A 15,150-nucleotide genomic window follows, 5' to 3' on the forward strand; every position below is an offset into this window, starting at 1 on the left:
CCCCGGGTGGCCAATCACAGCGCGCCGCGGGGGAGGGCAGGGCGGAAGCGCGGGGCGTGCCGCTGTCCAAGTGCTTCCGCTGTCGCCGCGGCCCCGCCCTGGGGGCGGCCGGCGGGGCGGGGCCGGGCCGGGCCGTCCGTGGACTTCCGGGTTGGCGGGGATCGCGGCTGCTGTTACCGGGTCCGGGATCGAAACCGAAGCCGAGGCGCCGCCATGAACCGCTTCTTCGGCAAAGCGAAGCCAAAGGCGCCGCCGCCCAGCCTCACCGACTGTATCGGGACGGTGAGCGCCTTTCCCGGGGGGACCGGCCTCCTGCGGCCCCTGCTCCGGGCAGGGGCCGGGCCCGGCCCGGCCTGGCCGCCGCCTGGGGAGGGCCCGGGGGCGGCGTGGCCGGGGGAGGCCTGGGCGCGGGGCTGAAACCCCTACGCCCCGCCGGCCCTGGCCTGTCTCCGTCCGCTTCGGAGGGTGCGGCTGGAGAGCCTCGTACCGGGTCACCGCCGGTGTCGGGGGGTGGGCCTGGCCCGGCGGGTGTGGGCGGGCGCTGGTGCGTGTCTGTGTACACACCTGCGTTTTAGTGTGCGCCTGTGCTTCAGCACAGCACGCCTAGGAGCGAACATGTACACTGCTACATACATTTGCATGTATATACACCCGTGCCGGTGTTTGTTCCCTGCGCGTAAGAGCGCGTCCTGTAAATGGATGCATGCAATGTCCATGTAAGGCCTGCCTGGCTCTCCCTACATCCTCATGGGTATTTTCAATATTTCCACCTGAGGACTTCACTGCCCTGCTTGCACTGGCCAACTCCTGCCATGCCATGTTGCAGGAAGGCAGGGAGAGGAGTGAGGGACCGGCCCCTCTCTCCAGTATGGAAGGTGGGAGGGGAAACGTCACCTTCTGAGGAAGATTGTTCCATCTACTACAGGCGAGCTTGCCGAGATATGTGCAGACAGACAGTTAGACAAGCCCGGACCAAGAAAAAAATGCTGAGGAAACGTGGTAGAACACTTAACCGCTGTTGTACGGTCTGAAAAGAAAGTTAAGGAAAAGTGTTAAGAAGGCTACTCTTGTCATTTTATAGTTGTCTTTTTGGCTTTTAAGCTTGTGAAGAAAACCGTGTTATGTTTTTACAGCTCCTTCTGTTGTAAACTGATTTTTAAAAGCAAAAAAATCAACATGGAGGTCTTGAGCGTTTGCCTGAGCAGTTAACAAAGTCAGGTGGAAGGTCAATAACAGTTGTGGTATAAATGGAGGCTAACTAAGCATTGTCCCTGGTATCTGACAACAAAATGTTTCTGTGGAAAATCCCTATTTCCCTCCCAGAGATTTACTTTGCTACCCAGTGAAGAGACTCTTTAAGTTAAACACCTAATGTTTGTCAGCGCTACCTACGCAAACCCATGCACATCAGTCTCTTGCATGTGCCAGTGGCTGGGACAAGGAGAGAAGTGGTCATAGTTAGTGCTTTTCCGAGTGTGTTTTTTTTATTGGCAAAGAATCTGCATTGCTTTTTTAGCAGTATTGAACCCAAACGTAGCTCCAGGTACATTTAGTTAGACCAGAATAAAGCACGTGCTCACAAATAAGGGTGACCTTTCTTATTGTTACCAGTGAATGCTTTGGTGGGTGGCTAGAACTCTAAAATCCATCTGAGATACTGTTATTAATACTTAAATTTGCCATTTCACCGCTATAAGCAGAAGATCAGGAAATCTTTTCCTGACAGGAACCAACTCCATATGTAGTCCATATTTAGTCCATATTAGATTTTTGAGAGCTGATTTTGACAGTTGCAAGTTAATGTGCGTTTTCTAATGGTGAGACAAATCATAACAAAACTGGCCAGCTTTAGATATGCTGGCAGGCTGTCTTCACTAGGGGCTTGTTCAATCCCAGTGGATTTTTGGAGTACATGAAAGTGTAATTTAAACAACTACTTTGACTAGCAACACCAGTAATTTAGGATTTTTTACCAAAAAGGTGGTAATCACCACAACCCACCAGGAGCTGCATGCAGTTTTGATCCCCCTCTAGTTGTTTGTAATCTCATTCTCTGAAAATTTGCCTATAAAAGACAGCAGGTTGACTGAAAAGCAGAGTTTCAGGTTTATTTTACAGATGTGGTGACTTGGCAACCGATGATGAGTTACAGGGTGGTTTTTAAGATATGAAATCAAAAGCCTGTGTTGGCCAGCTGTTGAGAAATGAAGGGCTGGCTCCAAGTACAGCTCTTTGGTGTGAGGAAGTCTGTAAACCACTGTTGTTATTCTTGAGCTCTGTGTGAGCTTTTTGCCCTGTTTTGACAACTTTCAATTTCTGCAGATGGAACTACAATTTAAGACAGTTCTGTATACTAGTAAGTGTGGGGAGGAACATTCTTCCTTTTACAAGTTTGAAGTTTATGAATTAACTTTCTGTGCCAATTTACATGAAGTACAGTATCTGATCTGTGAATGATTTGCTGTGTTTCAGCTAACTTTCACAGCAGTGAAGTCTCTAGTACAGGTCCTGCTAAAGGATTGGAGATATTGTTAGGGTTTTCTTTATGAAATTGTATGTGAATTATTGAAGAGAGTTGTGTGAGATGTTAAAAAACTTCCACTGTTTCTTTAGCATGTTAAATTCAACAGTTTGGAGACTCCAGTAGTACAATTTCTGTGTTGTTTTCAATCTTAGACACATTTCATTGTATCTTTTGAAAACGTCAAATTCTTTGTAAAATCTCTTACTGTGCTACTCCAATGGTAATTAGCCATTAAATGGCAGTTAGGGATTATTGTATTTGGTGAGCAATGATTAATGTTCATAGTTGCCATTTGCTAAAAATGTAGACAACTCTCAGGCAGAATTATGCCTATGTTTTGGATGTTCTTTCCTGTGTGTGCAGAAGTATTATGTCTGACCCCAGTAAGATCAGCACACAATATGCTTTTTTTTCTGTGGCAAAGGAACAAGCATCACCTTAAGGTATCTGAACAATTCAAGACTTGCATTTAAAGAGCTGGTTCTGTGGGATCACTAAGCTGAAGTGTTTACTGAAGCCCAGGAAACATTTCTCCCTTTTTCGATGGCTGGTTCCTATTGAGTTTGCTGGCCGGCTGTGTGACGCCCTCCTGCCTCCCCACTTACTCTCCGCAAGTGTGTTCCCACTCTCCCTTGCAGTTGCTGCTTGCTCTCTTGCCGTGCTTGCCTCAACATTGCACTAAGTGGCAGATTTTTGTAATCCTTGCTCACTAAGCAGGGTCAGATGACTCACAGCTGTCATGAGGCCGGTAGGAGGAATGATGCATCGGGAACTGTGGCATTGGTATTGTTTTTACTTCTTTGAAAAAACACTCCAAGTAGTAAGTAGGAAACGTAGGAACAAAAGGCTAATAGTTGTGACCACAATGTTAAAATTCAGTCTCATGTGATGTTCTTAATGTGGTTTTTTTTAACTGAAATAAGCTGCAATAGCGATTTGGGGTACCATGATCACATTCTTTTGTTTACATTGGGGCCCTCCTGAGGCAATGAAATGTACCTTGGTATGCCTTATTTGTGAATAATAGAAAGCAGCTCTTCAAGCCCTAACACCCAGTCTAGTTTTCTTTAGGGTAAGCTAGATCCATCCTCCTCTCTTCTGTCCATTCTCATCTTTAAAAGCTGAGGTCCTGTGTAATGTGTGTTTGAAATTTTTATGTAGTTAATTGATGTAGCAGGATCTGTCTCTATTTCCTGCTAGTACTGCCTAAAAGAATCATAAAAATAAACCAAATAACTGGTTTTCCCCTGTGAAGGAGGCTGACCTCAGAGATGCATTTAGCTGATGGAGTTTTAAAGAGTTTTACAACTCTTTACAAGAGTTTTAAAATCACAAATCTCTCTTTCTTGCTTTTAGTAAAATATTTGGCATAATAGAAAGCTTAATAAATTTTTTTCAATGCCAGCTGTGCCTGGCATTTTAATGTCTTGTGTGGAGTGTTCATATCGAATGTCCTGCTCACAATGCCCGTGGCGAATCCATGCTGCTGTTATAGAGCAGAGATTCAAAAGGATCGTTGAGATACCAAAATGAAAATCTGCATAATTATGCATGTTTAGCCACGCTGTTAGCAAGGCAGAATTGTAAATTTGCACCGACTGGCTTCATGCTATAATTGGAATGTCATTGTATCTAATCCCCAGAGAGGCTCCTTGGAATGAGAAGTTAATAAGCTTTACTTTGTTGTTTCCAGAGAAATGCTGTGATAGTTGGTTAATGTTAAGGAGGCTTTCTTGGCTGTTTTGTTTTGTTTTGTTTTTTTTGTTTTTATGAAATGTATGTAATGAAATGAATGAAATGTAATTTACGTATGCTGTTAGAATGATAGATACCCGTGCTACCCATCATCTTTAGCCCTCTAATGCAGAAGGGTTAAAATCTTTCCATAATGACAGCTCTGTGACATGCTTTGCACTAGGGCTGTGAAGGGTTGGCTGCTGGAGGTCTCTGGCTGAGCTGTGCAGCCATTATTGGGATTTGGAGCAAAAGTGCAGTAGGAGTCCAGAGCAGCTACCAGGTTGGACCGCTGTGGCCTGGCTCCCTTGGTGGGAAGTGATGGGAAAAGTGTCTCTCTGACAAAGTTGGGCACCTTTGAAAAAACTGTTAAGTCTGGGTTTCTTAATCCTTCAGAATGATACCTGGATTACTGGTTATGTTTAATGTTCTCTGCCCACCAAGAATAAACCTCTAGCCTTGCCGAACAGGTCCCTGTCCCTTTTCCATTGCCTGCTGTCGTGGTTCAGCCTCAGCTGGCAACTGAACACCACGCAGCCGCTCGCTCACCCCCCCCCCCCAACCCCTGTGGGATGGGGAAGAGAATCGGACGAGCAAAAGAACTTGTGGGTTGAGATAAGCACAGTTTAATAACTGCAATAGAATGATGATGATAAATGATTATGATAATAGTGACAGTAATGTTAATATAATAAAAGGGAAAAGGAAGGAAAGGGAAAACAGGGAACAAAAACGCAGAAACACGAACGATACAACCGCTCACCACCCGCCGACCGACGCTGCCCGTCCCCGAGCCGCGATTGCTCCCTCCCTCTCCCGGCCAGCCCCTCCCAGGTAGCATACTGGGCATGACGTTACATGATATGGAATATCCCTTTGGTCAGTTTGAATCCACTCTCTTAGCTGTGCCCCCTCCCCTCCCGGCTTCTTGTGCACCCAGCAGAGCATGGGAGGCTAGACATGTCCTTGACTAGTATAAGCGCCGCCCAGCAACAGCCTAAACATCTGTGTGTTATCTCAACAGGTTTTTTTTTCCATGCTAATTTCAAAGCACAGCACTATACCAGCTAGAGTGAAGAAAATTAACTCTATCCCAGCTGAAACCATGACAGTATCCACCCCTTATTCCATATCATTGACATCATGCTCAGGTCGCATACTATTCAGTACAAATTCAATAATCCCTATCCATCTTCTCATCCTTTAACAATATATATATATATACAGATTTTCATTTATCATTCCACTAGTTTATGGAACACCCCTGTAGAATGCCTGTGAAACGTCCATTGAGTTCATTTAGTCCATGACTTTGGATTTCATCTCTTGTAAGGGTCCTTCAGAGAGGCGGTGTGCGTGGGGTCAGGTTGTTGCATGTCAGTCCTTGTTCCATCACCGCCGCACTGGTAGTTCTTGTTCTCTCGCTGCTGCACTTTGCTCGGTTCCATTGAAAGTTCATTTGCTATTATTATTAATTGGGAGATTCCCACCATGATAACATTCCATTGATGCAACCATAGTAGTGATGACATACAACATCATATAGCAATTAACAGCATATTATTCAGTTCATTGGCTGTTTTCACCCAAAATTAAATCCCCCTGAGGTACACACCGGACTCCTCCATCCTCCCGCATCACCCACCAAGTGCACCCAGGTCCTCGAGCAAACGCAATCCCACGAGTGGGTTTGCCTCTGCTGGAAGCAGGAATAACCCAGACTGTCTTTCCCAGCATATTTTTTATGTGCACTACAGGGACTCTATCCCCTTCCACAGTACGTAAGGATTCTGATTGGGCAGGGCCAGCTCGCCTGGCAGATCCCCTCGTTTTGACTAACCAGGTGGCTTTTGCTAAATGTGTATCCCAGTGTTTAAATGTTCCACCCCCCATTGCTGTCAGTGTCATCTTTAATAGTCCATTGTATCTTTCGATTTTCCCAGAGGCTGGTGCGTGATAGGGGATGTGATACACCCACTCAATGCCATGCTCTTTGACCCAGGTGTCTATGAGGTTATTTCGGAAATGAGTCCCATTGTCTGACTCAATTCTCTCTGGGGTGCCCCGTCGTGTGTATCCCTTCTCTTGAGCCAAGGGACGATTACTCCTAATGGCTGAGATACTGGTCCGTACTGGTGGGGAGTAGGACATATCTTCTTTGAGTTGCTGGAACTCTCGGGACAGTTTCTCAACAGCAGAGATGAGCGAGGAAGAGAGATTCGCTTCATATTCCTGGAGTCTATCAATCAACTCAGCCACCGTTGGTGTCTCGTCATCTTTCCAGGACATCACTGCCATTGAGTTTGCATACGAGGATGGTGCGCTGCGTACAAACTTCCGCCACATGGGTCGTGTGCACTCAGCTTCATCTGGATCTTTGGAGGACCGTTGATCGTCCAGGTCACCATAAACCACCTCAAGCACGGCTAATTCCCTTAGATGCTGAACGCCTTTCTCCATGGTTGTCCATTTTCCTAGGCAAAATACAATATCTTCTTTGAAGGGATACCTCTCTCTCACCGCGGCCAGGAGCCGCCTCCAGAGGCTGAGGGCTTGTGTTCCTTTTCCAATTGCTTTATCAATGCCCCCTTCCCTAGAGAGGGATCCCAGTTGTTTGGCTTCCTTCCCCTCTAATTCCAAACTACTGGCCCCATTATCCCAGCATCGGAGCAGCCAGGTGATAACGTGCTCACCTGAATGACGCCCGAAATCTTTCCGTATATCCCGCAACTCACTCAAGGATAGAGATTGGGTAGTTTCCGTTTCTTGTACACATGGTTCCTCCTCCTCCTCCTCTTCTCGTGATGGCCCTGGTTCATCGTAATCTCTTTCTAAATGAGTTGACCTTCTCTTCCATGATTTCTTCTTGCGTATAGGGGCGACTGATACTGGCACAGGTTGGTCCTCTGGTTCAGCTGCAACGCTTGGCACTGGGGTTTGAGTAGCTGCAGTGCCTGTCGTGGGGGTTTGAGTGGCCGCCGTGCTCATCACCGGGGTTGGAGCAGCTGCAGTATCTGTCACGGCGGGTTGGGTGGCCGCAGTGCTCGTCACTGGGGTTGGAGTAGCTGCAGTATCTGTCACGGCGGGTTGGGTGGCCGCAGTGCTTGTCACTGGGGTTGGAGTAGCTGCAGTCTCTGTCACGGCGGGTTGGGTGGCCGCAGTGCTTGTCACTGGGGTTGGAGTAGCTGCAGTGTCTGTCGTGGGGGTTTGGGTGGCCGCAGTGTTTGTCACCGGGGTTGGAGTAACTGCAGTCTCTGTCGCGGCGGGTTGGGTGGCCGCAGTGCTTGTCGCTGGGGTTGGAGTAGCTGCAGTGTCTGTCACGGCGGTTTGGGTGGCCGCAGTGCTTGTCGCTGGGGTTGGAGTAGCTGCAGTGTCTGTCGTGGGGGTTTGGGTGGCCGCAGTGCTTGTCACAGGGGTTGGAGTAGCTCCCTTCTCTTTCCCTTGGGGGTACTGAATAGTGTTAAATAGGGCTCGATAGGCATAAGCCAGACCCCAGCACATGGCAGTGATCTGTATCTCTCTGGAATTGCCAGGGTGACAACATACTTCCTCCAAATGTTCTACTAATTTTTCAGGATTCTGCACTTGTTCAGGGGTGAAGTCCCACACCACAGGGGGTGCCCACCGTCTTAGGCATCTGCCCATACTTTCCCACATACCCTGCCACGCATAACTATCGAGCCTTGGGACAGATCTCTGGATTATATTCTTAACTTGCTTACTAACCTTAGACAGATCTGATACCACCTGCCAAAGCAATATCAACAGATGTATCTTAACTACACAAGGATGTTCAAGATACTGAAAAGTTGTTGTAATGAGGGAGGAGACATTACATAAGATAGTAGCTACGGTGCCATTCTGTATTTCCTCCATAAAAAACTCCTCAGAGGAGGAGGTATAATTGCTAATTGCCTCCATGAGGTGGTAGCTGTAGTACAGTAACGGCTTCCATGCAAAACCTAAATAACTGATAACAGTCAAGGCCAGTGTTTTAATAACAAGTCTCCTAGGCAAGATATCTCTAATCACTGCAGAGCACAGCCAACTGACAAAACCAACAGCAAGTTTTAACATGTACTTTACAATCAGCATGGTAAAGACTGGACAAACTAATACTGCGAGCAGATTAATCAATGCTGTGACCAGCAACTGTTATTATCTCACACCCTTCGTGCCCCACGTTGGGCGCCAAAAATAGACTGTCGTGGTTCAGCCTCAGCTGGCAACTGAACACCACGCAGCCGCCCGCTCACCCCCCCCCCCCAACCCCTGTGGGATGGGGAAGAGAATCGGACGAGCAAAAGAACTTGTGGGTTGAGATAAGCACAGTTTAATAACTGCAATAGAATGATGATGATAAATGATTATGATAATAGTGACAGTAATGTTAATATAATAAAAGGGAAAAGGAAGGAAAGGGAAAACAGGGAACAAAAACGCAGAAACACAAATGATACAACCGCTCACCACCCGCCGACCGACGCTGCCCGTCCCCGAGCCGCGATTGCTCCCTCCCTCCCCCGGCCAGCCCCTCCCAGGTAGCATACTGGGCATGACGTTACATGATATGGAATATCCCTTTGGTCAGTTTGAATCCACTCTCTTAGCTGTGCCCCCTCCCCTCCCGGCTTCTTGTGCACCCAGCAGAGCATGGGAGGCTAGACATGTCCTTGACTAGTATAAGCGCCGCCCAGCAACAGCCTAAACATCTGTGTGTTATCTCAACAGGTTTTTTTTTCCATGCTAATTTCAAAGCACAGCACTATACCAGCTAGAGTGAAGAAAATTAACTCTATCCGAGCTGAAACCATGACACCTGCTTACCTGCCAGCATAGTACGTTTAGGTTTTTCTTCTTCTGTTCCAGTTTAGTCCCTGGCACCATCAGAAATTTCTGAATAGAGACCGTGACTGGGGTGGGTGTGCAAGGGAGCATCTCAGAACAATGAGAGCTTCCTGCAACCTCAGAATGTTTCTTGTGCTCCTTGTAGGAAGTTGTTTCACTTGATTATGGTTTTGGATTCTCTACAAACTTTAAACTGTTCGTAAAACCACTGAGTGAAGAAACAATTCAGTCAGAACCATAATAAAACTGAGGCTGTTCTTTTTGTTGTCCAATACCTGAATAAAACATTAATGAATTGTTTGTTTGTTTTCCCTGCCACATATTAAAGGTGGATAGCAGAGCTGAGTCAATTGACAAGAAAATCGCTAGGCTTGATGCAGAACTAGTGAAGTATAAGGATCAAATGAAGAAGATGAGAGAGGGGCCTGCGAAGGTAAGAACCTTCTGTGGGATTTAAGCACGAGAGGATGTGACTCACACTTCTTGTCTTGTAGTGCGGTGATCTAGCCAGTTCAGCAGGTTCTTGGGATTGCATCTTGCCCTACTGGTGAGATATAAGTTCCTGCAGGACTATTTTTATTCTGAAGCATCTCTTAGACATGTGTCTTTGAACAGTGTTTTCACTGGTTTTTATTTCTTCCAAAGTGTAATGTAATTCCTCAATCAGAAGTTACTTGCTTCCCTTCTTCATTCTGTTACGTGAAGTAAGTCTGGTAGAGAGGCTGGTTTTGTTCATCAGCCAAAATAAAAAGGCCTGCACTATGTGGAAAGGGAGTAGGAGAACTGATTTTCAAAGGGGATAAACATACATTTTATATAAAACGTATCTAATAATAAACATATCCAATATAAACAGTATTGTTAAAGTACCTAAAAGTATTATTTGATGCTGACCATTAAAATGTGTTGATGAAAGATGGTTTTGATAGACTAAGTTTGACTTTGTACTCTGCTTATCAAAAAAAAAAATCAGAAGCCAGAAATTTTTAACGTATTTTCTATTAGGAGCTTTACATACAAGCCTCTTTGGTTAATCATGAACGCAGGACAAATGCTGAATGTGACTATTGTTAAACTCTTTGCAGTAGTAACTGAGGAATCTTCTACAAAACTTAAATGTAATACATTAGGTTTAAACAGTATAATCGAGTAAAGTAAAATATTTTTCCTAATGTAACATTATTGTGTCTTTCAGAATACAGTAAAGCAGAAAGCGTTGAGAGTGTTAAAGCAGAAGCGAATGTAAGTTTAAACCTTTCTCAGTTCGGGATTAATGAAAGCCTGTTTTCTTGAAGGGGGGTGGTACACTTTCGTTCCTCTTCCCAGTACTCTTGCTTCTGATCATTCTTTAACGAAAAATGCTGAACAAGCTAGCCAGCCTTTCAGAAGCTTCTCCTTGCAGATTTTGCATCCACATATTTGTGCCTTATTTGTATGTGAGTATATAAATTTGGACTGGGACAAGCTGACCTAAATCTACTCATTATTAAAGCTATGCTTGACTCCTAAACTTTCTGAGAGTGTGCCTCATTTTATGTTATTAATTGATTATTGTAAATTGTGTACTTGGTAACCTTGGTCTTGTGTACTGGAAACTTACCTGTTCTCTGTGGACACCTTTTAGGACTTGAGCACATGTAGTGCAGGTAATTGTGTCTATGCAAAAAACCCAGAATGGACAGGACAGATGATCCTGTGGTGTGGTCTGGTCTAGTACTGTCTTGAAAAGTGCCCAGCAACACATACTGGGGAAAGAATGTCGGAACATGGCAAGTATTCAGGGGTGTTTCACTGGAACATCTTATAGTCCCTGAACTGCAAATCGCTTAGATGCTCTCTGAGCCAAAGCTCATATCGTTTTGTGTTTCATATCCCTCAGATGAATTGTATCTCTACAGACTTGCTCAATTACTTGTTATGTATTTGCGAACTTTTACCATCCAAAATATCCTGTGGTAAGGAAGGCAATAGTTCAGTCAGATGTTGTGAGGAGGACTGCTTGGTTTGGGGTTTTGGTTTTTGCTTGGGTTTTGGGTTTTTTGTTTTGTTTGTTGGTTTTGGTTTTGGAATTTTTTTTACTATCCTGCCTACTAATCTTATTTGGTAATTGTTCCCCTGGTTATAGTCACTGGGCCCCTCATAATAGGCTATCATCATATCCCTCAGTCGTCTCTTTTCTGTCTTGTTGAACAGCAATATATTTAGTCTTTCCTTGTCCAGAAGCTGTTTTGTATTTGGACCATCCTTGTTTTGCAGACTTCCTGCCTTGGGTGTTTGAAGAAAGACTCATTGTTCATTTTTGTGCTTCCACTTTTATGTTTAACTTGACATATTTTACGTTCTTGATTGGATACAAGTTTAGCTTTGATAAGGATGATTTCTTGATTTTTAGAAGTCTCGTTTTTCTTTTTGGTTAGTTTTAACAGTTTCTTTTTGCTACCCTATCTTCCCCTTCCTCCCTCCAAAGCTCTGGTGCAGAGCCATTGTGGTTTGGGTATCCTACATCTCTTCCATTCTGCTTGCAGGAGCAGTGGCACCCGTCTCTACCTTATAGCAATTAAAACTTTCGCTTACTTGCTGTGTAAGCCTGTACAACTACGGGATCGCTGTCAGTTAAAACAGAAGCTTAGTTCAGGAGTAGTTTTGTCAACTTTAAATACACAAAATTGCATAATGGCCAGATTTTTATGAAGCTCTTTATTCTGTGATTGTTTATAACAAATTTTTTAAAAAATAAAGCTGTTCCTATCTTTAGACTACTGCTGCTGACTTTTCAATTTTTAAAAAAACCAAGAATTCTTGTGGCAAGAAAGAGTGTGGTGTTTTAAAGCCATTATTTGCATTGTTTTTAACAGGTATGAACAACAGAGGGATAACCTATCACAGCAGTCTTTTAATATGGAACAAGCTAATTACACTATCCAGGCACTGAAGGATACAAAGACAACGGTACCAGTATATTCACCTCACATTTTTTCAATTTGCATATTCTGCATCAGATACAAGCATGTTGTTTGTCTCTATTCTAGGTTGATGCAATGAAACTGGGGGTGAAAGAAATGAAGAAAGCTTACAAGCAAGTCAAAATTGATCAAATTGAGGTGAGTTTCTGTTGTTTAAATTATTAAGAACAGGAACAATGTACTGAAATAGCAACCAGTGGACTGTGCAACTTACAGGTAAGCTGGCTGTTCTAGTTCACATGAGTTTGCCTCCCTTTTTAATGGGACCACCATCATAATTCCTTCCTGATTTCTCTGGTACTGTACAATCAGCTGTTGGCCTTATTGCACTGATTGGTGTTCCCTTGCTGGGCAAATCTTTAATCTCTCCCCTCCTTTCCTCTACACTTCAGCATAGAAGTTGGTGAATACTTCCTGCAACGGCTTTTTTGTCCTTTTTCCCCCACCCATGTTAGAAACATGCAGGTTAGTCCTTTGTTCCCCCAGTTCAAGGTAGTGCCTGATTAAAAAAAACCAAAACCCAAGCCCAAAAAAAACCACCAAAAACCAACCAACCAACCAATTTAATTTCAAGAGGTCTGCAAGGCCTGGCCCTGTCTTCAAAAAATGCATTACAAAAATCTCTAAAGAAATAAAATATATAAAATATATATTAAAATAAAGATCTCTAAATATAATTTAAAGCATGCTGTACTTAAACTCTTACCAAATGCCAGTGCTGAATTCCTTTAAGTTCTTTTTCCTATGCTGTTTTTATATATGGCCTGCATTGTAAACCTTTAGGCAAGTATTGTCTCCTCACTTGTACCCAGGTGCAGTGCCAATAGGTATGCTAAAGTATCTTCTAAATTTTGATGTGGCACAACTCAGGTTAGTGCTTACTCTCCAGACGGTGGCTTTAACTTCTCTAGATTTCATACCCTCCAGCTTTTCAAGATTAATGCTGGACTCTGCGTAATTTATTACAGGTTTTCAGTTTACCTTGAAGAATACTTAAAAGGATTATGCAGAGATGTTCTCATACTGTTATTATAATTTTAATCATAGTTAAAGCCACACAATAGTACCGAATGCATGTGTCGTGACTTGTGTTAATGCTGCTTTGAAAAATGGTTTAGGCATTAAAAAAATCGAGTGCCTTGTATGTTGGAATTATTAAACTGAATTTCACTAAGCTCCGATAAATTTAACTATTAAATATGGACAGTTGAAATTGTTTCTTGCTTCAGGACATACAAGATCAGTTAGAGGATATGATGGAAGAAGCCAATGAAGTCCAGGAGGCACTGAGCCGTAGCTATGGAACACCAGAGATCGATGAAGATGACTTGGAAGCAGGTCAGGAAACTGTACTGAATATAAAAATAATCATACAGTCAGTCATGCAGTGATTTTTAATTTAATTACTCAAATACTTTAAATGTGTTCTAAAAAAAAGTTTTAATTACTTTTTTCAACATAAAAGCGGCATTTCTTTTAAGAGCAGTAACAAGAGTGTGAGACAAACATGAGAGATAAACTAATGGAATGCCTAATGAAAGAAAGAAGGTGTATTGCTGACTGATGACTAAGTAATGCTAAATGAGCGTGACTGTAGCACTCAGTTTCAATCCTGTTCTCTGTAAGAGCAACTTTTCTCTTGCAAAAGGAATTCCTTGCATAATTTTTCAACCAACATAATTCAATTTCAGAACTGGATGCGTTAGGTGATGAGCTTTTAGCTGATGAAGACAACTCCTACTTAGATGAAGCTGCATCTGCTCCAGCAATCCCAGAGGTCACTCCTACTGACACGAAAAACAAAGTGAGTCCCTCCCTTTTTAAAAGCAAAATACATTTTTTTCTTTTGGATTAATCGGATTTGTGTCGGTTGCTTGATATTGGAAACCTTAATATTTTGAACAAAAAACGGGCTTAATGTTTTATTTATGTATTTGGATGCTATATATGACAGAATACAGTGTGCTAATGTTCCTTATTATATTTTAAAGAGCTAAAATGGCATTTTGTAACTCTTGTCTAACATTGTCAGACTGTGAGTAGAATTTAAGTGTACCATTACAGCTCCTAGTATAGTTATTGTTTAAAAAGTAAGAGAGTCATCTGTATGTTTGCTTTTGGGGCTTCACTGTGAGGAAGAACCAGCGATGCTCTTATTTTTGATGCCAGCTGTCACACAAGTCACAATTACTGATACATCACTTTCTAGAAATCGTAATGAAAGTTTTGTGAAATGTTCTGGTTGGTGGAGAGTTGTTAACCTGTTGCTTCTTTTTCTTCCTTACAGGATGGTGTATTGGTGGATGAATTTGGATTGCCAAAGATCCCTGCAACATAAATGTTTCAAAAGCACAATGGAGATAATGAACTATACTTTACAAATCAAAATAAGAATTTTTTTTTAAATCCTGGAGAACTTGTCCTTCCAGTGTAACCTTAATATCACTACATCCTAGAATGCAGTATGAATGGCTGGTGGTGTTCTTTCTGTGAAGAAAGTTGTTCTACTACTGACTTTTCTATTAATGGAAAATTCAGCACAATTCCCTCAAGTGGAAGCAGTCAGTCTAATAGGTTTTGACTTCCGTGTCTTATGGACAAAGGTAATACGTGAAGAGTAGTGGTGGCTGTTGATAGCTGAGGCTTGATTTGGTATTATGTTTCTCTTTCTTGAAACTAAGACTGTACGTTGCTGCTTACTCTCTGTAAAATAGCTCCCTTATTACTATGCTTATTTGACAAAAGAATCGAAAGCAATTTTTAAACTACTGCAGTCTTGAGACTTTTATGCTATTGTACTTGTAACCTTCTTGGAAGCTGTAATAAATAGGGTTATTGTTGTGTATTCTGCGGAGACATAAAATCATGTAGTTTAGCTGATCCGTTTGTATGGTGTTTCTGGCAACTAATTTGGTCCTAACCTGCCCCGTTCTCAGCGGCGCCTCTCCCCTCCTGTCAGGGGGGTTACTTGGAGCAGCACTGAAAGCCAAGGGGAAACCGGCATCGGAGCGAGAGCGGGCGAAGGGAAACCGCTCCGTAATTCACCGGCCACCAAGGCGGGCCGGGGGCGGGGCGGGGCGG

The 15,150-nt window shown here is 43.4% G+C and overlaps 1 protein-coding gene across 2 annotated transcripts; it reads left to right on the forward strand.

Annotated features, from left to right (window-relative positions):
* The first annotated feature begins 24 nt into the window (after window positions 1-24).
* Window positions 25-14,949, forward strand: CHMP5 (charged multivesicular body protein 5). Of its 2 annotated transcripts, none has more exons than XM_064443248.1 (8): window positions 25-282; window positions 9,435-9,539; window positions 10,302-10,348; window positions 11,962-12,055; window positions 12,136-12,207; window positions 13,299-13,407; window positions 13,761-13,873; window positions 14,357-14,949. In XM_064443248.1, exons 1-8 carry the CDS (start codon window positions 214-216, stop codon window positions 14,405-14,407), a joined length of 660 nt encoding a protein of 219 aa, XP_064299318.1. In that variant the 5' UTR covers window positions 25-213; the 3' UTR covers window positions 14,408-14,949. The 2 variants fall into 2 exon arrangements, with proteins under 2 accessions (XP_064299318.1, XP_064299317.1); XM_064443247.1 differs by lacking the exon at window positions 25-282 and adding an exon at window positions 926-1,025.
* Window positions 14,950-15,150: the final 201 nt, after the last annotated feature.

This window comes from Phalacrocorax carbo, chromosome 2, assembly GCF_963921805.1.
Source record: "Phalacrocorax carbo chromosome 2, bPhaCar2.1, whole genome shotgun sequence".
NCBI lineage: Eukaryota > Metazoa > Chordata > Aves > Suliformes > Phalacrocoracidae > Phalacrocorax > Phalacrocorax carbo.